Source organism: Phaethon aethereus, assembly GCF_964289735.1.
Source record: "Phaethon aethereus genome assembly, chromosome: 3".
In the NCBI taxonomy this organism is placed as follows: domain Eukaryota; kingdom Metazoa; phylum Chordata; class Aves; order Phaethontiformes; family Phaethontidae; genus Phaethon; species Phaethon aethereus.
This window is the reverse complement of record NC_138576.1, coordinates 4,087,325-4,110,371: the sequence shown is the minus strand read 5'-3', so window position 1 is coordinate 4,110,371 and position 23,047 is coordinate 4,087,325. Positions and strand designations below refer to the sequence as shown.

Sequence of the window (23,047 nt, the reverse complement as noted above, 5' to 3'; positions counted from 1 at the left end):
GGAGACGGCTGAACCCCCGCCTGCCCGTGGGGAGTGGGGAATGGATTCCCTGTTTTGGTCTGCTTGTGTGCACGGCTTTTGCTTTACCTGTTAAACTGTCTTTATCTCAAACCCTGAGTTTCCTCACTTTTACTCTTTCGATTCTCCCCCCCATCCCACCGTGGGGGAGTGAGCGAGCGGCTGCGTGGGGCTTAGTCGCCAGCTGGGTCTCAACTACGACACTGTCCCACAAGCTATGGACCACCCACAGACCCGCCAGCCAAGTCAGCTTCTCTCCCAGGACCAGGGATTTGTTTTTTCGCTTGTCAGCAAAGGCCCCTCTCCTGCAAAGGATGTGCTTACGTGGCCACCAGCACATGAAGGAGGTGGATAGCTACGACCTACCATCCTAGGCTGGAGGAGTGCAAAATAAACCAGAGATTTACCTATCCTGGAGCTCCTCCTGGTGTCTTGTCATGGGAAACACAGTATTAGCAGTTCCCCAGCTGTAAGGACGGGGAAAACACAAAGGCCTCAGCAGGAGAATAGGAGATCACTCCGAAAAGTCACTCTGGCCAAATGCCCTCACCGCTCCCTGCTGGGACCTGCAGAGAGGAACAGCCTCCAAAAGTCAGGGAGAAGTGGGGAAGAGAGGGGAGTGATGACAATGTCCTCACACCTAGAAGGCAACTTTTTATAAGCACCCCAGGCACCTTTCCAGCAGAAAAAGGTTGGGTCCCTTGCCCACAAACGAGTTGCTAAGAAAACAACACCTACACCCTGCTAAAGGTGCCTGGGTACATTGGGACCATCGCTCCTGCCCGGGGGCTTTGCAGCGTGGAGCCACCACGGCGGTGGTCGTGCAGGGGTGGAGCGTGCTGGCTCAGCTTCCCCCCCCAGCCCCACAACGCTCGGGGACTGGAGCTGCGTAATAAAACCGCTGAGACAGAGCAACTTTGACCATCTGTGTGTTTAACTCACCTTCACCAATCTTTGCAGTTTTACGAGACAGACGCTGGCCGTAGGTCTGAGGTCACTCCGCAGAAGCGCAATATCTCCAAGCCAGAGACCTTTAGGAGCCCGCAAACGTGCAAAATCCGCTCCAAACCTGAAAATATGCCGTGTTGGATGAGGGAAGCTCAGAAATCAGGCTTTTATAACCAACAGGCCTGTTTGCAGAAGAAAAATGGGGTTTTCCCACCCTCCCTGTGCAATGAGATGCTACCAAGTCCTCCTACCACCTGGATGTGTAGCTCCAGGTGGGCAGAGGCCACACAGCTGCGGTGGGAGAGGCAGGAGCTGCCCACATTTATTACTCACCCACCCCAAGGGCATTTCTGCAAGTGCCCGGTCCACCCAGGCAAAGGCACCGTGGTGGAAGGACGTGTCCAACACCATCCCCGAGCCCAAAGGAGCAGGCAGCTGCCTGAGGGCTTTCCATAGCAGCACAGGTCCCCAGAAGACTGTAGAGTTGCATCCCCAGAAGTGGGAATAGTTTAAATCCAAGTAAGCAGCAAGTCATGGGAGAAATGGTATCTAGACATTTTTATTATTCAAATCAATGTTTACAGCATCCAGAAGCAAGGGTACATGAACTGTGCAGATGTGGGCAGGGACAGCAAAGAGCCTGTGCTGATCAGGGTCTTCTCCAAAGCTTAACCTCACACTTGCCAAGACCAGAAAAGAAAAAAAAAGCAATTTAAAAAAATCCCAAACCTTCAGCAGCTCTGCCATCACAAGCAGCCGAGACTGGTCTGACTGCACGTTCAGCTTTTCTTGAAAGCCGTCCCAAACCATGGGAGCTTGCTGTTTTCTAGGCACAGCCTTTCTCCAGCAAGCGATCACCTACATGTTCCCAGAAAGCAAAACGGTTCCACAAATCCCCCAAGAGCAAGGGAAGGCTTTTACAACCTCAGTAGCTTGTGGTTACCTCCCACAGGATGCAGGAAGACTTGCAGCAGCTCAGCCGGCAGGACGTACAGAGGATGCAGGATCCCAGGTCCCCGTAGCTTTGGCCTTTCTTTGCCACAGAAGGTTTCCTCCCATTTGTGGTGGTCCTGTTATATTCACACGAGTGCAGTCCCAGGCTGAAGGCAGGAGCAGCTGGAGACCAAAGCCCCGTGTGCCAAGGACATGTCCCCTGGGCATCTCTGAGCATCCCAGTCCTTCCCACGTGCTTGGGGCCAATACTCCCAGTAGGGCTTTGAAATCTAGAAATCAAGCTGACCCTGGGCAATGGAGCAGGTCAGACCTGCCCCTGCATGACCAGAAATCATCCTCCACAAGATGGGTAGGAAATCAGTGGGGGAAGAGGCTGTTCACAGCGAGCAGGACAGGCTCTAAGCATCTTTACTTGGGAGACAAGCAGATCTAGGCTATGTAGTTGGGGAAAAAGATTTAAAGAAAAAAAAAGGTGAAAAACAAAAGCTTCACAAGTAATAGCAGAGCTCTCATATTGTTTCTTACCACCACTGCTATTGAATGTTGGATTCCTAAATCCAGATTTTTTTTATTCAAAGGCTAGAACTATTACCACCAAAGCTAAAAAATACATTAAGAACATTGATAATTTGCACCCAAGTTTTTCCTTTTGGCTCCTGGCAGAAACAAACCTCTTCCTGAATACTCCAGTTTGAGGGCAGCAACAGTGAGAGAGCTTCCAAAGCTCCCGGCTTTTTTGGTGCCAGCAATGCACAGCCAAGAAGGACTGTAAAGTGCACAGACTTGAGCTCCCCAAAGTTCAGCTCAGCCAGAAGAAGTGTTCAGGAGAGAGCTGGAGGCAAACACAAAGAGTCTCCAAACTGAGAGTCCACAAGAACTTGGACTCTTCCACCCAGAGGCTCAGATTAAGAAGATAATGTCATCAGACACCATGATCTGGTTGTCATCTTGCATGAGGGCCAACGCCACCTTCACTTCAGCCAGTGAGAAGGGCTCAGGGTTGTCGCGGTTGATGGACTCCATCACGTTCTTCAGACCCACAGACTGAGCGTGGGAAGCTTTGAAGACCTCCAGGAGGGCAGCCTTGAATGCTTTCAACCTGGTCAGGGAAGGCAAGAAGTAATCACCCTTGGAGGCCACATGGACAAGCCTTCCCCTTCCTTCCCAGCCCAGGATGCCCCGGACCTTCCCCATTCCAGAAGCAGCACCCAGCAGGAAAGCAGAAATCGGAGCTGGGAGCACCCACCACAGATCCATCTCCAGCATCAGACAACAGAATGGACCCACCGGGGTGGAGTGGGACACGCAGGGGCAGGTGTCCTTCTCCAGCCCCCACTCACCTCGGCTCAGCCACCTCCGGTTTCTTCGCTTCGCCAGCAGCCAAGACTTCGGGCGTCTTTGGAGTGTGTGCCTGGACTGGAGCAGAAGGAAGAGTTACCTTCAACCTGCCTGGTGTCCAAGCACCCAGAGAGCAAAAGCACTTGGCCATAGGACGGGGAGGGCAATGCCAAACTGCCTCCCAGCGTTGTTACTTCTGCAGCAGTTTGGAAGTGGATGGTAAAAAATAGTAATCAGCAATACTAAGTCTCCTGTCCCATCCAGCCACGGAGAGTTTCAAACAAAATTTGTCTTGATTTGTGGGGCTGGATGGTGCCACACCATGTCAGGGACCCCGAGTCACCTCAAGGCATCACTGCTCCCCAGATGCACAGACCCACCAGGGCAGAAGGCAGCAGCATCCTTGGGAGCCAGATGACACCGAAACCCCAGGGACTCACCCTCTGGCATCTCCTCCTCAGCGTCACTGAAGTCGTACGGGTCGTAGGAGTCCCCCTCGCCTCCTGTTCGTGCCTTCTTTCTCCTGGGTGGGGGAAGAAGAGGTCAATCCTGCTCCAGATGAACTGCAGACCTCAGGAGCCCTCTGCCCCAAGCTCCTGGAGATGTCCAGCCAGGACCATACAGGGTACCTGTGGCTCACAGGTAAGTCACCCTCCAGACACAAACCCCTGCCCGTGGCAGAGGGCCCAAGCTGGTACCTGCACTAAGGGTTGTGGCTGTCATAGGATCACAGAAGGGTCTGGGTTGGAAGGGACCTTCAAAGATCATCTAGTCCAACCCCACTACCATGGGCAGCGACATGTCATTAGATCAGGTTGCTCAAAGCCCCATCCAACCTCACCTTGAACACTTCCAATGATGGAGCATCCACAACTTCTCTAGGCAACCTGTTCCAGTGTCTCACCAACCACATCATAAAAATTGTTTTCCTTATGTCCAATCTAAATCTACCCTTCAGGTGGGGTCTCCCCAGAGTGGGGCAGAGAGGCAGAATCCCCTCTCTTGCCCTGCTGGCCACGCGGCTTTGGGGGCAGCCCAGGACATGGTTGGCTTCTGGGCTGCGAGCGCACATTGCCGGCTCATGTCCAGTTTTTCAACCACCAGGACCCCCAAGTCCTTCTCCATGGGGCTGCTCTCCATCCCTTCATCCCTCAGCCTGTGCTGATACTGGGGGTTGCCCTGACCCAGGTGCAGGACCCTGCACTTGGCCTTGTTGAACTTCATGAGGTTTGCACAGGTATTAAATAGTATTGGTCCCAGCCCTGCCCCAGTAGGGGCACCACTTGTTACTTATCTCCATTTGGACATTGAGTCGTTGACTGCAACTCTTTGGACATGGCCAGCCAGCCAGTTCCTTATCCATGAAATAATAATGTCCCTCTACTACAAATTGGGTGGCGGACGATCCACTAGGTTGAGCAAAAGGTGGAGTATTTCCCCGAGGCCAGCACTGCCAGCCTCAGAAGAGGCTGGTGCCCCTTGCATGACATCCCCCTACTCTCTTGCTCTGGCTCCTACCTCCTTGTCCTGCGGTCCTCCTTGGGCTGTGACTCCTCATCCTCCTCCTTCTCAGTCTCCGAGTCGTCCTCCGCCTGCTTTCTGCGCTTCTTCTCCTTCTCCAGAACCTGTGTGGCAAAGGCAGGATGGACTCAGCCCCCTTTTCCACTCAAGCTGCTTTTTGGTGACCAACCCCAAGGAACCCAAGATCCCACCATGGTGGTTTCACCCCACACCATCACCAGACAAGGACCCCGCCAGCAGCCCAGGGTGTTCAGCCTGCACCAAACCCAACCTTTCCAATGACAACTTTAGGGAGACAAGGGACACCTTCCTCCCACCTTTTTGAAGTAGGCGAACTGCACCAGCTCCAAAGCTGCCTCGGCGTCCTGCAGATCAACAGTCTTGTTCATCCTGGCCTTGGCATGGGCCGTGGAGAGGCGAATCAGGGTCTCTAGCGTACGGGCTGTGACTGGGGAGGTCTGGCAGGAAATGGAGAGAGGTGTCTCTGTGAGGCCAACCCCCACCATACCATCCCACCAAGCATGGAAAACACTCGTAAGGGGAGAGGGGAGCCTGTGTTTCCCTCCTCCTGGCCCGAGAGGGAGCTGCTCCCGGGGCTCACCCTGGCGACGTCCGAGTTCATCTGGCTCTGGCTGCGCAGGCGGGAGTACTCCTCCGCTATGTAGCTCGCTGACTCCTGGGTCAAGACAGGCTTAATCATCTTTGCTACGTGGATGTACTTCCTCATGAACTCCATGCTGACGATCTTCTCCCTGCAGGGAACGCATGCACACCTGTGTCCTCCAAGGTGGGGATGGGCAAAGGGTGCTTGCAGAAGTGGGCTTCCCACTTTTTAACACCTCATGGGTGTCCAGGCATGAATTCAGCTCCAGGTGATGTTCCCACCTGCCTGGCATGACAGATCAAGCCCAGAGCACGGCTGCCTTGGCATCCTGGCCACATACCTCCCCACGGACCACTTGGAGCATTGCTGGCACCAGCAATCAGCCACTGCCTGGATCCTCAAGCCAAATCCATCAACTCACAGTGCTGGAAACCCCCAGAGAGCTCCAGGGAACATGGGATGGGGGACTCACTTGCGACGGTTGGGCCCATGCAGGAGGTCATCGTGTTTCTCATACACTTGGAGCTCCTGTTCCTCCTCCTGCACAAAGTCAGGGTCCTCGGTAGCCAGGATCTCCACGGCACTGCCCAGGGGCATGGCTGGCCAGGAGAGGGTCACAGAGAACAGGCTTTTAGTCTCTTGCAGCATTGCTGGAGCAACTTCCAAAAGTAGCTCTCCACAAAGCCAGGAGTGCTGAGGTGACAACCCACCAAGGAAGGGCAGGACCTAGCAACAAGGCAGCTGCACAATTACAATCAACTCACCATCCCCATCCTGCTCGTTGGGGTTGCGGTAGCGGTGCATCCGCAGGACATGGTCTGAGATCTCCCTGTCCTGCTCAGGATCCATCTGGTCCAGCACGATGAAGAGCAGGTCAAAGCGAGACAGCAAGGAGTCCTGCAGGCCAATGTTCTCCATGGGTGTCTTGTACTGGTCGTACTGCAAGAGGATGAGATAAGGGGTTACAGGAGACCATCCTGAGCCAGTCTTGCCTGCCAGGGAGGCTGGGAGGACCTCCTCAGGCCAGGCCTTAGAGGATGGATGTCCAGGCAGCTGGTCACCACACTAAACCCAGATTGCTGCAGCAGTAAGGCCTCTTTTCCCCATCCTGAAAGGTGGGCGTAGCTCTCATTTGTAAGGAAATTACCTATTTTTTGTGATCCCAGATCAGACACCAAGGCTCGTCACCAGGATGAGGGTCCACTGGGCTGCCCCGAGATAATGAGGCAGAACTGAGCCAGGGTGAGAAACCCCACAAGCCTCTCTATCCTCCAGGAGCACCATGAGCAGCAACAGAGACCAAACCAACCAGGTCTTCACTGCCCCACAGACCCAAGTCCCAGCAAGAAACAAGTCACTGGTTTTGGGGGATCTTTTGGGTTTTACCAGCTGCCTTCTCTACCAAGACAGCTCCCAGCATCCCTTCCTATAGAGGGGACCGTCAAACGCCAGCACTCACCCGGCCGTAGACAGGGTTGGCTGCTGCCAGAACACTGCAGCGGGAGTTGAGGCGGGCATGGATGCCAGCCTTGGCGATGGTGACGCGGCCCTGCTCCATCACCTCGTGGATGGCCGTGCGGTCAATGTCAGACATCTTGTCGAACTCATCAATGCACACCACCCCCCGGTCAGCCAACACCATGGCCCCTGCTTCCAGGCGCCGTTCACCTGCGATGGGGTGGGAGAAAAAGTGGGTCAAACACCATTTGATAACCCCATGCATCTCCCTCCCTGCTGTCCCCCTCCATCGCAGCACCACCCCTGTGACTAGGCTAAGCATCAAAGTCAACCTTCAGGGCTGCCCATCTCCTACCCAACTTGACAGCAGAAGGAGGACTCAGGATGAGGAGCAAGCCCATGAGGAAGACAAGATCCAGGCTGCCCTCACATGAGGTGCACCAAGAAGAGGAGGAGTAGAGAAGACCATCACCTAACAGAGGTGGAGAAAATTCCCCTAAACACCACTATCATTGCCATAAAGCTTCTCGATGGAGCAAGCATCACTGCAGAACGAACAGCAGCCATGAATCGTGCAGGGTCCCTCCCAGGTGTTAACAAGCATCCCTCTGCCAGCTCCCATCAGGAACCAGCCCTCTCCTCACCAGTTTCTTGGTCTGTGGTGACAGCAGCAGTCAGGCCAACACCAGAGGAGCCTCTGCCGGTGGTGGGGATGGCACGGGGCGCGGTGCTAAGCACATACCGCAGCAGCTGAGACTTGGCAACAGAAGGGTCTCCTGAAATGGAGAAGACTGCATTTAATAATCACACATCACCTGGATACTTTGTCCAGTTTGGGGTTCCTCAGTGGGGAAAAAAGAAAAGGACAGAGAAGTGGGTTTGTTCAGCCTGCAGAAAGGAAGGTGATCAGATGATCTCCTTGCTGTCCTCAATGACCCAGTGGGAAGAAACAGAGAAGATGGAAGTTAGAGTTTTGAGAGGTGGATGGTGACGGGACCAGAGGCAACAGGGACAACTTGGAACACAGGAAATCCCAATCGGATGGTAGAAGAAAAAGAAGTCTCCTTGAGGGTGGTCAAACACTGGGATAGTGGCCCACAGATGTTGTGGGATCCCATCTCTGGAGATGTTCGAAACCAAGTGGACAAGTCCCAAAGCCGCCTGATCTGCCAGTGACACTGGCTCTGCCCTGCGGACACGCTTGGACCAGAGGCCTCCGGAGGTCCCGTCTAACCTCAATCACTCTATGAAACTAAGCCGAGGAAAATGCTCCTTCATCTCACCCCGCAACAAACACCAACCAAAGGAGCCCCTGCCTTTCCAGACCTATCAATAAGATGTTGATGTCTCCTCGGATGCGGCTCCCATTCTCCAGGACTTTCTCCACCCCTCCGAGCAGCATGCAGAGAAGAGCCTTCTTGATGTACTCATGCCCATGGATGCTGGGAGCCAGGGATCTTGCCAGCTGGTCAAAGATATCCTAAGGCAGAAGAAGCAAAGCAAAGCCCATCAGATCAACTGCAGATCAAATAAGAACAAGGAACAATGCTCCACAAGTCCATTTCAGAATGAAAAAGGAGTTTAGTCCTATCACAGAACCACATGGATGAAAATTATTTAGAAAGGAGACCGTTTGCCAGAGTTTTCTTTCAATGTGGCTCTGAAGTGCTAAACCATCCTGACTGTCACGGTGACCCAAGCACGCACTGGAAGCGGCAACCCCAGCGAGAGCAAGGCTTTCTCCTCTCCACACTATGGAGCAAAGGTGTGAGCACAGGACCAGGCTGGGGCAGACACCCTTTCCCTCCATATTTTATTCTGATTTTGGGTTTGAAGAGGAAATAGGGAGGTGTTTTTTTCAATTAGAGAGCTCTAGCTGAAACCTCACACTCTGATACAAGCCTGCCTTCTAGACATAAGACTTAAATACCTTGGAGCGACTCTTGCTGAATCTCTTGATCTTGGCCACATCAGCAGCAGAGTAAAGGGGCCGGACATCTTTGCTCATCTGCTTCACATGGCAGGCAATGAGGATAGTCCTGGCGAAGGGACAGAGCCATGATCAGGTCTGTAAACCCCACAGAGCCTACAGTCACCGCAACAACACAGCAGAAGCTTCCACAGGGTCATTATTTGCTCTAGGAAGTCCTGGAGGAAGCTGAAAAGCCTCAAGATGTGTAGCATCCCTCTATCTGGCTGCACTGGGCCATCAATGGAGCATCTTTAAGAGCATCCAACCCCCTCTGTGCACAGCTGGAGCTCACAGCTACACACTGATGCTGAGGAGCAAGGTGCAAACCACTTCCAAGTGATTTAAGCCAACATTTGACCCAGCTCTGTGATGCCCATCTGCCTGCCCCAGGTCTCATCTTCCAGAGATATGACCAGACTAAAAAGGGTGGGGGGCTGAAGTCAAGACAAAAGAAGGCTCACCTGAAAGTCCCTGAAGTGTAACCCCCCTTCTTTCCTGGCAGGCAGCGGTACGTCCCCACCACCTGGATGCGGTCCCCAGGCTTCACCTTGTCCACCAGATCATCATCCAGAATGACGTCCACTGAGCGTGGCAGCTGCCCTGCTGGTGCCTTCTCGGGCATCTCCTGGATGGTGATGGTCTGATGGTCCTTGTAGACCGAGAGGCCAAACTCTGTCTCCAGGGGGTTATTCTCTTCATCCTAGAGGAGGAACCCCAATGAAAAGGTTAGCAACATTTTTCAGGAACACAGAGAAGAGGTGGGTCAGCTGCGCAGTGGGAAGACAGGCTGCACCATCCAACACACACAAGTCTGCGGGAAAGGGCTGCTTTATCAGGACAGCCAGGGACTGGGGTTCACCAGCTCCACAGGACCCCCCCAGTCTAAAGCTGCCAACACTCATCACTGCTCACAGAATTACAGAATAATTAAGGTTGGAAAGGACCTTCAAGATCATCAAGTCCACCCGTTAACCCAACACCACCATGCCCACTAAACCATGTCCCGAAGTACCACGTATACACGTTTTTCGAACACTTCCAGGGATGGTAACTCCACCACCTCCCTGGGCAGCCCGTTCCAATGTTTGACCACTCTCTCAGTAAAGAAATTTTTCCTAATATCCAATCTAAACCTCCCCTTGTGCAACTTCAGGCCATTTCCTCTTGTTCTATTGCTGGTTACTTGGCAGAAGAGACCAACACCCACCTCACCACAACCCCCTTTCAGGTAGTTGCAGAGTGATAAGGTCTCCCCTCAGCCTCCTCTTCTCCAGACTGAACAACCTGAGTTCCCTCAGCCGCTCCTCATCAGACTTGTGCTCCACACCCCTCACCAGCTTCGTTGCCCTTCTCTGGACACGCTCCAGCACCTCAACGTCCTTCTTGTAGTGAGGGGCCCAACACTGAACACAGGATTCAAGGTGCGGCCTCACCAGGGCCGAGTCCAGGGGCACGATCCCTGCCCTGCTCCTGCTGGCCACACTAGTGCTGATACAGGCCAGGACACTGTTGGCCTTCTTGGCCACCTGGGCACACTGCTGGCTCATATTCAGCTGGCTGTCGACCAACACCCTCAGGTCCTTTTCTTCCAGGCAGCTCTCCAGCCACTCCTCCCCAAGCCTGGAGCATTGCATGGGGTTGTTGTGACTCAAGTGCAGGACCCGGCACTTGGCCCTGTTGAACCTCATACAGTTGACCTTGGCCCATCGATCCAGCCTGTCTGCAGAGCCCTCCTGCCCTCCAGCATATCAACACTCCCACCCAACTTGGTGTGATCTGCAAACTTACTGAGGGAGCACTCAATCCCCTCATCCAGATCATCAATAAAGATCATCAATAATGCTGGTACATTAGGCCTCTCCAAGCCCTGTCCCTGCTGCAGGCAGTGGTGACACACCACCCATGCAGCAGGCTGTGTGCAATGGGGACAAAGCTCAGGTCAACCTTCCTCCATTCCCAAATATGGGGCAACCCCTTTACCCAAGGGTGCATACACCCTCCAGGACAGCACAGGCATACCCACACTGATCTGGGTCCCAGGAGCAACAAGACAATTGCTCAAGAAACCACGCTAAAGCAGAACCAAGATCATAACTAACATATGAACTAGCAGGTCTGGTGACCTTGTGACCAACAGAGACTTTCTTCACATCTTCCTAGCAGCTCTCTGGGACCATCACATGTCTGATGTGTCCTCTGTCTATTCCACGGGCTATGTTGGCAGAGGGAGAAGGGATGCAGAAGGATTTGAAAGCCTGGGCTCGGAGTCAGCACATCCTCCCCAGAGGAGCCTGCTGATGCTTCCCACAAGGCTGCTTCACCTCACCTTCGTAGGGTAGATGGAGCTGGATGGGAAAGCATCCAGGGAGGTCATGTCTGTGTATCGGCGCTCAATAGTCTTCTTGGTAGCTGGGCAATAATGGACACTCCGAACAATCTTTGGGCGAACCAGAGAGCCTACGGTTGGAAAAGAGAGGAGTTAGGGGCAGGGATGGTCCAGCCCTCTGTCAGTGGACAGTCCCCAACAGGGCCTCCACCACTAAACTGCACTTGGGACACAACCCGCTGTCAATCATGGCGAGGATTTGCTGACCTCAAAGACCAATCCAACACTCAAGACCTTCTGCCAAGCCCCCTGGTTCCTTTCGCCAGGTTGCCAGGAGGTACCATGGCTCCTGCTGGACTCCAGCCCCGCTGCAGCAAACACCTGGACCCACCGCCCCTGAAGCCCCTGGGTCTTCCCCCAGTCTCACATTTCGTCACGATGCCCTCCACGCAGACGATGCAGCTGAGGAAACAGGCCGTCAGCGTCCGTGGTGACACGTGCTTGGAGCCAAAGCTGCCCTCCAGCCCGATGTAGAAGTCCTCGTACTGCTTGGCATACGTGGCATCAACGGAGGCGACAAAATCCTTCAGGGCGCGCTGGAAGGCAATCAGCTCCTCAAAGGCGTTGCTCAAGAGCCTGCAACAGAGGGAGGTGATGATGCAGACCGATCAGCAGCCCCTTCTGCCCTCCTCCTCAACGTCCACCCATACCGCCATGTGCTCTGAGAATTTACTAGGAGCAAGAGGTGAAAAAACCCAAAGCCCATCATAGCTCTGTGTCAGGTCCACTGCCACCAGCAGTCAGGAGCTGAACAAACGCAACAACGTCTGAAAAACCTCACATGTCCCTGAGCAGGTTTGACAATCCTGGTCCAAAATATCCCCAACCATCCTAAAAAGGAGATGGTTTATAACGTGCAATCAACCCCAGCTTGCTACAAAAGGTTTTTGCCAAATCATGGGTTTGCAAGCTGGGAAGGGATGGGTATCATGGCGGAAAAGAGCAAGTCCACCTTTCACATGGGACCTGGTACACATGACAAGGTTTGGCCCTTCCTTGCCACAAAGGACCTGTAAAACCAGGGCTGGACCTCTTAAATCCCACCCAGGCCAGAGTGCCAAAGGAGAACCCCACCGCCCCACACCAACCGGTTGGCTCTCTTCTCGTTCTTCCGTCGCAGGTCATTGATGCTGACGAGGAGGCGATACTGGTTGTCGCTGATCATGTCCCGGACTTTGCTGTGGTAAATCCCTTGGTCTTCCTGCAAAGAGGGATGAGGGAAAACACGCCAAAAAAAAAAAAAAAAAAAAAAAAAAAAAAAAAAAAAAATCCAACTTACTTTTACATGACCGCCTGTCTGAGACGCCACCACCCCCCAGGAGCTGGCCCCCGCAGAGCTCGACTCCCGTTAGCCCCCGCGACCAAACAGAGTGGGGGGCACAGGGACCAGCTGCTCCCCAACCCCCGGGGGCAGGGCGGGGGGGGGGGGATTCAGCACCCGATCCCCCCAGCACAGCCCCTCTCCCGGCTTCACCTCATCGTCCAAAAAATCGAGGTAGTCGCGCTGCGCTTCCCGCAGCTCCGCATCCTCCAGCCCGCCCGCCGGCGCCGCCATGCTGCCCGCCGCCCGGGGAGGCGGGGGAAGGGGACCGCGCGGACCCGCCGCCGCTGCTGCTGCAAGGGGGAAGGAAGCAAGGGGCGAGGGGAGCGGGCCTGCCCGCGCCTGCCCCGGCAGCGCCCGCGATCCGCCCCGGTGCGATCCGCACCCCCCCCCCCCCAGCCGCTCCGCCGGAAACCGCCGCACTCCCGCTTGGCGCCAAAACCGGGAGCCCTTCCCGCCACCGAGCTAGAGGCCCGCCTCCCTCCCGCCCCTGGGCGCTTCTCATTGGCCGGCACCGCCCCCCCGTCAGCCAATGGGACAGCGATAGAGTTCGCGGGAATGACGCGCAAGAGCTCCAGCCAATCAGCGCGCGGAGGGGTGGGGCGGAGGGGTGCGGCGGCCGCGGAACCGGGGTTGCCGGGCGTGCCGGGAGTGCCGGGATCGGCCCCAGGGTCCTGGCCCGGCTCCCTGCCCTGGCGCTTGGAAGTCACCCGCCGGTTGAAAATACCATTTTATTTTTAAAAAAAAGGGAAAAAAAAAACGAAACCACTTTTTATTTTCCTATTGTATTTTTGGGAGCTCAGTTTCTGAGTGGTTTTGTCCCAAAACATACGGGCTGGGGGACGCTTTTCCCTGCCGGATGGCGGATGGTGCCCTCCTGGCCCGGTCCGAGTCTGGCACCCTCGGAGCAGGTCCCGGGGTGTTTGCACTGAGACAGATGGTTTTGGATGGGTCTCCCGAGAGGTGTCGCAGGCAGAAATTGGAGGAAAAGCTGGAATCGGCGGTGTTGCTCCCCCTTAAAAAATACTTTCAGTATCCCTTAAAAATCTTTATCTAAACTATCTTTAAAAATAGAATAAAAGGGTAGATAAAACTATATTGATGAGCATGGCATGTTGCGATAGGACAAGGGGTAACAGTTTTCAGTTAAAAGTGGGGAGATTTAGGCTAGATAGAAGGAAGAAATTTTTCCCAGTGAGGGTGGTGAACCCGTGGCCCAGGTTGCCCAGAGAGGTGGTCAATGCCCCATCCCTGGAAACAGCCCAGGTCAGGTTGGACGGGGCTCTGAGCAACCTGCTCTGGGTGAAGATGTCCCTGCTCACTGCAGGGGTGGGACTAGATGGCCTTGAAAGGTCCCTTCCCACCCAAACTATTCTGTGATTCTGTAAAGCACAGCGGACATCCAAACTTGGCCGTGTCCCCCGGATGATATTATAGCAAAATGCATTTTTTTTCCAGCGTTGGCAGTAAATATTCACCCGGGGTCCATTCGGCTGTGCAAAACGCCAAGGCACGAGCGTTCACGCTGCCCGTCTCGCCAGAGGGAGCAGCTTTGATTCGTGTTTCGGAAGAGGAGCAAGAAACAGCCCCTGCCCTCTTTCCTCTCTTGTTTGGCTGGACCAGATCCCTCTAGAATCATTGGAAATGGTACCGGGAACCACTGTGGCTGGTTTAGGATATATGTAGCCCAAGTCCTGGGTATTTGTCCCGCTTCTGCGAGATTTTCTCACGTTTTGCATCAAAGTGAAAGTTCAGATTTCCCTTCTCAAGCATTTGGGCCCTCCTCTGATTTGGCAGGTTGGCAGGAATGAAGGATCTTTTGCTCTGTTGCTGTTTTATTTCTTTTTCTCTTTCTTTTTTTCTTTTTTTTCTTTTTTTTTTTTTAATCTTCCAGGCTGTCCTGCTAGCTCCAAGAGCTGCTCTTCACAGCCAGAGTAGCCTCCCTGCCTCTGCGCACTCAGCAGCACCCGTTTCTCTTCGTACTCTCCTCAAATCCACTCTTTCCCCTCATTCTCTGGAGGTTTCTCACTTTCATTGCAGCTGGCTTGAGTGGGGGTAGCAGGAGGAGGAGCGAAGAGAGGAAACCTTGGTGTGCTCCTGCCACGCTCACCAGGTCATTGCAAGATATTTGAGTGGTCACATCAGCTCTGAGGCTATAAACCGGCTGGAGGATCAGCCTGTGTAGGTCCCCGAGGGAAATATAATGTATCCTACAGAAGGGTTGAGAACCCAACATGAAATTTCACCTCTGAGACAGTTTTTCTCTCTCTGCAGTAGACAGACTGTTAAACCCAGCAGTGAACACAGTCTGCACGCTTTATTGCGGGTAAAATATAGATGGAAAAAAATAAAATATGGGTGCAAAGCAACCCGAGAATACAGCCAGCAGTGCCCAGAGTGGTACCAGGGTGGGGTTCAGACACGTATATCTAGATCGCATATAGCTCTCACCTACATGTAGATGGTCAAAATGAGTCCCAGCCCGTAAAGATGTTGTAAATCGCTGTGGTGCTCGTCCTGCCGAAGACAGCAAGCTCTGCGCTAAGGGAGCTGGCAGGGACCCATCGTTCCTGGCCACAAGGTAAGGAGAGCGAGGGATAAAAATAGCCGCTGTTGTTATTCACGACGGTGCCCTATAGCAACTGCCACCGTGCCGTGGCTCTCGTCTGAATAATTAACTGGAGCAGGTCAGGCCAGGGAGGATGAAGGGATGGAGAGAGACAGAGAACTCCGGGGTAACGGACGCCTTCCCTTTTAGGAATCCTTAGGATGCTGCCCAAGATCGCCAGGGATTCACCTCCCTGCCCCATCCCAGCGGACTCGGGGTGGAGAGTGCAGCACAGGCTCACGGAGACCTCCCACCCACCAAAAAAACCCAGGAATTAAGCAGCTAAATACACGGAGGGCCAGGGCTGCAGAACTCGCAGAGAAATAGAAGTATGATGGGCGGGTGCAGGAATAATTACCATGGGTGAATTGCACACGAGGGGTGCTGGCCAGAACACCCCGACTCTCCCTGTTCACAGGCTGCATTTTCTCCCTTCCTCACATCTCCGTGCATCAGCATCCACACGTGCACTAGGTTTCTGAGATCATGCTATTTAGAAATAAGTAATAACTGGAGTCATTTTTAATTAGGGAGGAAAAAAGCTCCCTTTATGGATACCCTGTGATCCCTCCCAGACTGGGTTTTTTTCCCTTAGTTCAACTAAAAGTAAATTTTCAAGCCACAGCTCAATTTTCAAGTTGCCACCTATTAGCTTTCCTGTATGCTGGGCAACCTTGTCCCACCCATGGAGGGCAGAGGAGAGGCTTGTGGCTCATTCACGGCTCCAAAAATGGGGGGAGAGTACCCCAAATTCAACGGACTGTCACTTCATCATCAAGCAACACATTGGAGTTGAGGTTTCAAATACATTTGTAATAAAATGGAAGGGTAATAACATGGAATTAAATATTTTGAATGAAAAAATAATCACTTTTTGTAATTCAAACGATGTGGAGGAAGGAGACCACCTATGAGATGTTTTTGTCAGTGTAAATTTCAAATTTTCCAAGGGAAAAAAAGGGGTTTGTCCTTGCTGGTGTCTACTGCAGCTGCACTTGCAGGACCTGACCCCTAACCAGGGAATTTGCTGTCCTCAGGAGAGTCATCCTGACCACATGGGGAAGACGTAATTTAATGCTGAAGGAACCCTTTTTAATCCTCTAATCTGACCTTTTCCCTAAGATAGGTTGGAGAATTTCACCCAGTTGCATTTGCACCCAGCTCAGGCATTTCTGACATCATTTTCGTGAAGTATTTGCTATTCCCATGCACTCCGGTAAATCTTTAAATTGATCTAGCTCTTTTTTTTTTTTTTTTTAATAGTCCTGGGGAAGAAAAACAGGGAAAACAACTATCGGTGTATATGAATGGAATTTCTTTAGTTAAGTGCACAGGGAGCTGCTGGTATCTCACCAGGAGAGCACAGTAAAGTGGGTAAGAAGTTAAGACTCTGACCTTCAGCACGTTAGGATGGATCGTAGCCACCTTCTTGCTTCCAGAGCAGGAGCCTGGCACACACGGAGCTGCTTTCCCTCCCAGATGCAGCTAGCACGGTGACGGGAGCATCAATTCTTGTTGCAGTCCAGCTTCTGATACACAGCTACCCCAGATCCCCCGGGCGATTCATTCTCTTCTCCTACTGTACAGAAGAAAAATATGGCAATTAAAAAATACAAAAAAAACCCCAACAAAACGAACCCGCACAGGCTGTGCCTCCAGGCACGATGAAAAATTAATTCCCCCCAGCAAGCGAATCCAGAGGAATGGCTGAATCAATAAAGCTCCGGAGAGCGACGCGGGGAGCGTGTCTGCGTAATGTGGCAACCCGACCACGTTCCCAGGGAAGTCCGAAGGGCCCAGATATAGATCGCCTGAGGTTTGGTGTTGCTATTTCGGTCTGCTCATCTGCTCTCATGAGTTCTGGCCGTTACTAAGACAGTGACAGCTGGTTCCTTGTTTTTTTTTCCCCCTCATTTTCTCCACCCCCAAGCCTGGAAATCACCCCTCATGCTGGAGAAGCAAAGCATCGTCGTCTCCGCACCGGGATCTCTGGGACCCGCTTTCAGCCACGGGGCAGGATGCACTGGTCACTTCAGCAACTGATGCCCAGCTTTTGGAAGACGGGAAGCTGCAGCAAGTCGTGTAAGCCGCGTTAGCAATCGTCATCTGACGGTCACGATGGGCTCTCTGCTCTGTGCAAACCACGAAGAGGCAGGAAAGTCCTGACCCCAAATTGCCACATACCCCTTGTGCAATGTGGGGGGAGCAGCAAAATTAACTGTATCAAGTGGTTCTCTCTGATTGCAGGGGCTAGGTTTGGTAAGCCAGGGCTTTTAGGGCTGGTTTTTTTTCTGAATTATTAGTTAAAGAAAGCATATAAGCAGGATTCAAAACAATTGCAAAGGATTCACGTAACACAGCACCCTGAGATTCACCGGCATGTGTTATTACCGGAGTGCTAGCTGGAGACCTTGTTTTGAAGCAAGAATGTTTATATCCTCTCCAAAACTCTCTTTTTTTTTTTTTTTTTGCCATCCTTATTATTACGCTTCTGCACAATCTTTTCCAAAACTTGCCAAACCATGAGCATCAGCTCTCGTCCAGTGGAAAGGAGTTCAACAGACAGCAATGCACGGTGCAGAAAAAGCCTCTTTTAACCCAGTTACAATAACAACAGGTCAATATTCTTTATTACAAGGAAATACAAGGAAAAGGTGACTTGTCCTGCTTTCTGTACCCCGTTCGGTGTTTTAAGTATCTCCGTTGTCTTTGGTGCATAGCTGCTCCTGAGCAGCACAATCTGGACATGGCGTGTTTGGATGCACCTTGGTGAAGACAGACCCCGATCCCCAAAACAAGCTCCTCTCTTTGGGTGATAATTCAAAGCACCCAAAATAATGGGACAAGAAGTATGCAGCGTGCAAGAATAGGGTTTGTGTTGCATGACAGGGAGGGTGCACGTATATTTGGGTGGAGAATGAAGGTGTGCAGGGGCTGTTGGAGGGTGCAAAGCCTGCTTGAATCGTATCAGATGACTGTAAAGGGTAGGGAGAGCCCAGCCTGGTACAACCTAGTCTTAACTGCTTGCTGGGAGCAATCTCCTGGGCAAACACAACCACACCTGGGTTTTGCCTTGAAGGGAACTGGATGATTCATTCCAGGGTGTAAAATGTCAAAGATAGGGAGCTACGGGACTGCAGAGCTGCAGGATGAGTCAGATGAACTACAGAGCATGGCTTGGCAGGTATCGGTCACCTGAGAGCAGGTTATGGAGCCAACGAACAAACAGGTCTCGCTATGCAGCATCCACCAGGCTTGGTGTGCAAGACAAGCTGTCAGCACCCACCCAGGAGAGCAGTTATCCCCGCACAGAGCTGCCCTTCACCTTTTTCAAGTCTGACCCAGGATGTGCCATGAACATAAATGGGAGAAAAACCTTTAATTGGAGCAGAAAGGAAAGGCAGGTGACCCAGCAGAGTTGCAAAGTGCATGTTGCAGCAGGGATGTCCCAGCCCACCATGCCCTTCTGCTTGGGTTGTATTTTTCTTCCCACCTCATCTCCTGCCTTGCCGTGGCCATTGCCAGCACTCAGCTGAGTGTTCCCACTTCTCCCACGTAAGTGATGATGGGAAGACAGGTTGGAAGAGGAAAAGCCATGCCATGACCTCCATCTCACAGCCACCAAGCGCCCCTGGAGTTTTCATCGAATCAATAATAGAATCATAGAATGGTTTGACTTGGAAGGGACTTTAAAGACCATCTAGTTCCAATCCCCCTGTCATGGGCAGGGATACTATCCACTAGGCCAGGTTGCTCAAAGCCCTGTCCAACCTGACCTTGAACACTTCCAGGGATGGAGCATCCACATCATCTCTGGACAACCAGTTCCAGTGCCTCACCACCCCCACAGTAAAGAATTTCTTCCTTCTATCTAGTCTCAATCTCCCCTCTTTTAGTTTAAAACCGTTACCCCTTGTCTTACTGCTACAGGCCCCGCTAAACAGTCTGTCCCCATCTTTCCTATCAGCTCCCTTTAAGCCCTGGCAGCTGCACTAAGGTCTCCCTGGAGCCTTCTCTGCTCCAGGCTGAACCCCCCCAGCTCTCCCAGCCTCTCCTCAGAAGAGAGGTGTTCCATCCTTCTGAGCATCTCCATGGCCAACCTCTGGACCCACTTGAGCAGATCTGTCTGTCTTATGCTGGGGACCCCAGAGCTAAAGTACGTACTCCAGGTGGGGTCTCATGAGAATGGAGTAGAGGGGGAGAATCACCTCCCAGTTTAAGGAATGGAGGAGGGTGACAAAACGGTATGGTGGGTGTTACAGGGGAAGGTGTCTTAGTCGGGTGGAAAATGAGTGCAAGATGTCACTGAGGGGGTTGGGAGCTGCTGATCATGTCCCATCCACAACCCTGACAGGGAAAAATGGAGGTCCCTTGCCCACCTTCTTCACCCAGGAGGTTTGCCTACCCGCAGGTCCCTGCTGCGGGTGCATAGGCTCTCCTGCATGCTGGTGGATGGGTGCTGGGATGTGCTGAAGCTTCACCCAGGCTGGGGTGATCTTATCAGAGCCGGAAAGTCCCGTTCCTGAGCTGCCTCCCCTGCGATCCTCTCCCTGCAGAACATGCAGTCCTTCTGTTTCCCTCATAAACCCATCAAAAAATAACAGCCCTGACATGCTGGAGAAGCAAAACCCGCATAAACAAGCTGACACGGAGATGGGAGAGGGGAAACGAGTACTCCCTACTCATAAATTAACCCGCTCCTGGGATCGTGGTACCTTTAGGGCTGAACCAATCGCCATGGTTCAGTCTAGGCTGTATAAGCCTCTCCCAGATATTTCCCAGGCATAGTTCAAGGGCCCGGAGATCACTCCTGAAAAGCCATTTGTGTGCAAATGCCTCTTTTCTGGAGCCCAAAGATTTTGGTGCTGGCAGTTGGCTCAAGGCCATACTGTCTTCAGGCTGCAATCCTGGGGAAAATTGTTCTCTCCTCCACACTTGCATGTCCGCCGCAGCAAAATCAGGGGGTTTGCCCCAAATAGGAGCCCAGGAACTGGTTGGTCAGCAACAGCACTTTTTATTTTTCCTCCCATTTCCTTCATTTTTACCTCCACCGGGGTCAGCTTGGTGGTGGCATAAAAACAGCTCTCAGGACTAGGATGGTGTTTATTCAACATGACTGGCCTAATGATCATAGCTCCGTGAGCTCCGGCTATAACCGCCCACCGCTGCATGGAGCCCTCCTTGGCCTCTCTGCTGCGTTGTGCAGCTACTCGGCTCAGGACGGTTGGGGTGGGAAGGGACCTGGAGGTCATCTGGTCCAAAAACCCCTGCTCAAGCAGGGCCACCTAGAGCCGGTTGCCCAGGACCATGTCCAGATGGCTTTGGAAGATCACCAAGGATGGAGACTCCACCACCTCCTTGGGCAACCTGTGCCAGTGCTCGGTCACTCTCAAAGTAAAAAAGTGTTTCTTGATGTTCAGAGGAACCTCTTGTATTTCAGTGTGTGCCCACGGCCTCTGGTCCTGTCTGTTCTGCTGTGTGGATCTCCGCCCTTGGGAGAGCTCTCCATCCTCGTGATCTCCAGCCTTGGAGATCTGCAAAACCCATCGGTCCTGCGCAACCCGCGCTGGGTGGCCGAGGTCACCCCCGGACGTCCCTTCCCCTCCCAACCACCCTGCGACGCCTTTCTGTCTCCCCTTGAACGCCTCTCTCCAGCTCCGCCGCTCCGCGGCCGTGGACGCTCCCACCAGGGTTGAGCTCAGCCTGCTTGGGCTCGGCTTGGCTCGGCTCGGCCTCCGCCGCGGGTGAGGGGGGAGCCCCGGGGCGGGACGCGCATGCGCAGGGGCGCCCGGCGGCGGCGGCGCTGCCGGAGGCGGCGGGAGGCGACGGAGGCGGCGGCGGCGGCGGCGGCCGGAGCGGGCGGTGAGTGCGGGCGCGGCCGCCGGTCCCCTCCCCGCGGGCAGCTCCCCTCCCGCGGGGACACCCCGCCGAGGGTGCCGTGCGGGATCCGGGACGGGTCTTTTTATCCCCCTCCCCGGGGGTATCGGCCTCCCCGCGTGGGTACCGCAGCCCCCTCTACCACGCCCGGCGCGGCGGGAGCATCTCCGCGGGGGCCGGGTCGCGGAGAATACCCCAGCGGCTGCGGTCACCCTGCGGACGGGTTAAACACGCGTGGACATCCAGGTGGAGGAGGATGCGTGATTTTCTGCCCCCTCCCCACGCGCGTCCGCGGGGCCGGTCCTGCGGCCAGGTGGGCGCTGGGGGAAGAGCGTGGGGGGGCGGTGAGGAGTGTGCGGGGACAAATTGACTTTTAGCCGTAAATTCCCCCCAAACCCGCGTGACCTGTATCTCAAGGGCTTGGCGAAGGAGAGAGGTGGGCATTGGTTTTCCTCCGTGTTTGTTTTTAATAGCCGCGGGTGGATTTTACCCGCGTGACTTTGACCCGTGGGGCGTTCCGGCGGCCGCGGCAAGGAGACGCCTAGTTTAGCCGAGAGCCGGGTAACCAGCTCCCGCTGTTTGCTTTGGAGCTGCCACCGGCCCGTTTCGCTTGACGCACCCCAGCTCCTCGCCAAAGGGTTCTTCCTTGCTTGTCTTCTCCGAGACGCTTTGCAGGTTGTTGGTTGTGTTCCCCCAATTTCTCCTTTTTTTTTTTTTTCCTGAAAACACCATGAGCATCTCACTTTTTTTTAGGGGAGGGGTAAAAATTGCCGACAGTCTTGCACCGTTCCAGTTTTCATCGACAAAATAATATATATATGTTTGGGTAAACATTTAACAGCCGTTTGCTCGGTGTCAGACTGACTTGTCTCCGGTATGAGCGGGGTTGGGTACGGAGCCTCCCGCACCCGACGCCCAGTTAGTGACTGTGCAGCTCCACCGTTTCATCCCCGGGCTGGAGCACGTGGCTTCTCACTGCGTCGCGGGATGGAGGTGTGCGTTTCTTGTCGGATGCTGCGGGATCATCGCTTCAGAGCTGGGAAATGCCCCCCAGGTGCTGGGGGGATTGCCAGCCCCGAGGGGGGTCGGGATGAAGACACGTTTGGTGTGTTTCAATGGCAGCGGTCATTGGAAAGGAGTGAGGTCATGAAAAAGGATGAAGCACGTACACGATGCTCCGCAGGAGTGAAATCCAGCGGGGCTGAAGTCTGGTTTTGCTCACTGCCGAAGCAGGGAGGGGACTGACAGCCGTGAATTGTACTGGCAGACCGTGCTCCTGCCTTGTCTCGAGGTGCGGGGGGGATGATACCCCTTGCAAACAATTCCTAGAAACCCCCGGGCCGATCAGGCCAAACCGCAAGCCGTTACGCATTTCCTCCCGCTCAGCCGGTAAAGCTGTGGCTTAACAGCCCTGCTCGCTGCAGGGTTTTCTGTTCTCTGGGCATCACTGCTTGTAGTTATTTAAGCTGAAGCTGCGGCTGGAGAGCCTCGGGCCGAGGAGAGGGTCGCGTCCCTCCGGACGCAGGGAGGGATGGCCAGTGCGAGCGACGTGCCGGCAGCGCAGGCAGAGGCGGAGGACAGGGGAGCTGCCATCGTCGGTCACGTGCGCGGCGCTTGCAGCTACTCGCACGTCTTGAGTCATGCACCAGCTTCATTTTTAGCTGCCAGTGTACGTGATAACCCCCGCTCCTGGGGTCAGGCCAGTGGCCTTTTCCTTGCAGTATCCATTTATGCTAAAGAAATTCCTCCAGAGGAATAAATTCCCAGGAAGGCTGCTGGAGGCTGCGCGTTTGGTCTGCAGCTGCACATGTGCGGCCATACCTCATGTCCGCCAGCCTTTGGGCACAGGCAGTAGCAAGTAGAAGCTTGCTCCCGGTTGCTTTTTTATTCCCCAGTGGATCCTTGGGATCGAGTAGGGTTGTAAGCATGTGGATGCAGCACAGCCCACATCCCTTCTTCAGGGGGAAATCCGCCATCTGATCCTTGCTGGCCCTTGCTGGGGGCTTTGTAGCTCGCTGGGAGAGGCCGTGGGGTTAAAGGAG

The 23,047-nt window shown here is 53.8% G+C and overlaps 1 protein-coding gene across 1 annotated transcript; it reads right to left on the bottom strand.

Moving 5' to 3' along the window:
• Positions 1 to 2,716: 2,716 nt before the first annotated feature.
• MCM3 (minichromosome maintenance complex component 3) lies at positions 2,717 to 13,308 on the bottom strand. Its single transcript, XM_081997239.1, has 17 exons — positions 12,674 to 13,308; positions 12,288 to 12,400; positions 11,567 to 11,775; positions 11,140 to 11,270; positions 9,275 to 9,513; positions 8,772 to 8,880; positions 8,168 to 8,321; positions 7,486 to 7,617; positions 6,843 to 7,051; positions 6,148 to 6,322; positions 5,856 to 5,982; positions 5,381 to 5,531; positions 5,097 to 5,237; positions 4,777 to 4,883; positions 3,699 to 3,781; positions 3,261 to 3,336; positions 2,717 to 3,019 (listed from the first exon to the last, which is right to left on the bottom strand). Exons 1-17 carry the CDS (start codon positions 12,752 to 12,754, stop codon positions 2,821 to 2,823), a joined length of 2,436 nt encoding a protein of 811 aa, XP_081853365.1. The 5' UTR covers positions 12,755 to 13,308; the 3' UTR covers positions 2,717 to 2,820.
• Between the last annotated feature and the right edge of the window lie 9,739 nt (positions 13,309 to 23,047).

Excerpts from the sequence above, each read along its gene's own strand:
- MCM3 (XM_081997239.1), bottom strand. The coding sequence starts at position 12,754 with ATGGCGGCGCCGGCGGGCGGGCTGGAGGATGCGGAGCTGCGGGAAGCG. Across the intron at positions 8,881-9,274 it reads TACACTTCAGGGACTTTCAG|GACTATCCTCATTGCCTGCC; the intron begins GTGAGCCTTCTT and ends TCCCTTCGCCAG. Across the intron at positions 3,782-4,776 it reads GAGGACCGCAGGACAAGGAG|GAGAAAGAAGGCACGAACAG; the intron begins GTAGGAGCCAGA and ends TCCCCCACCCAG.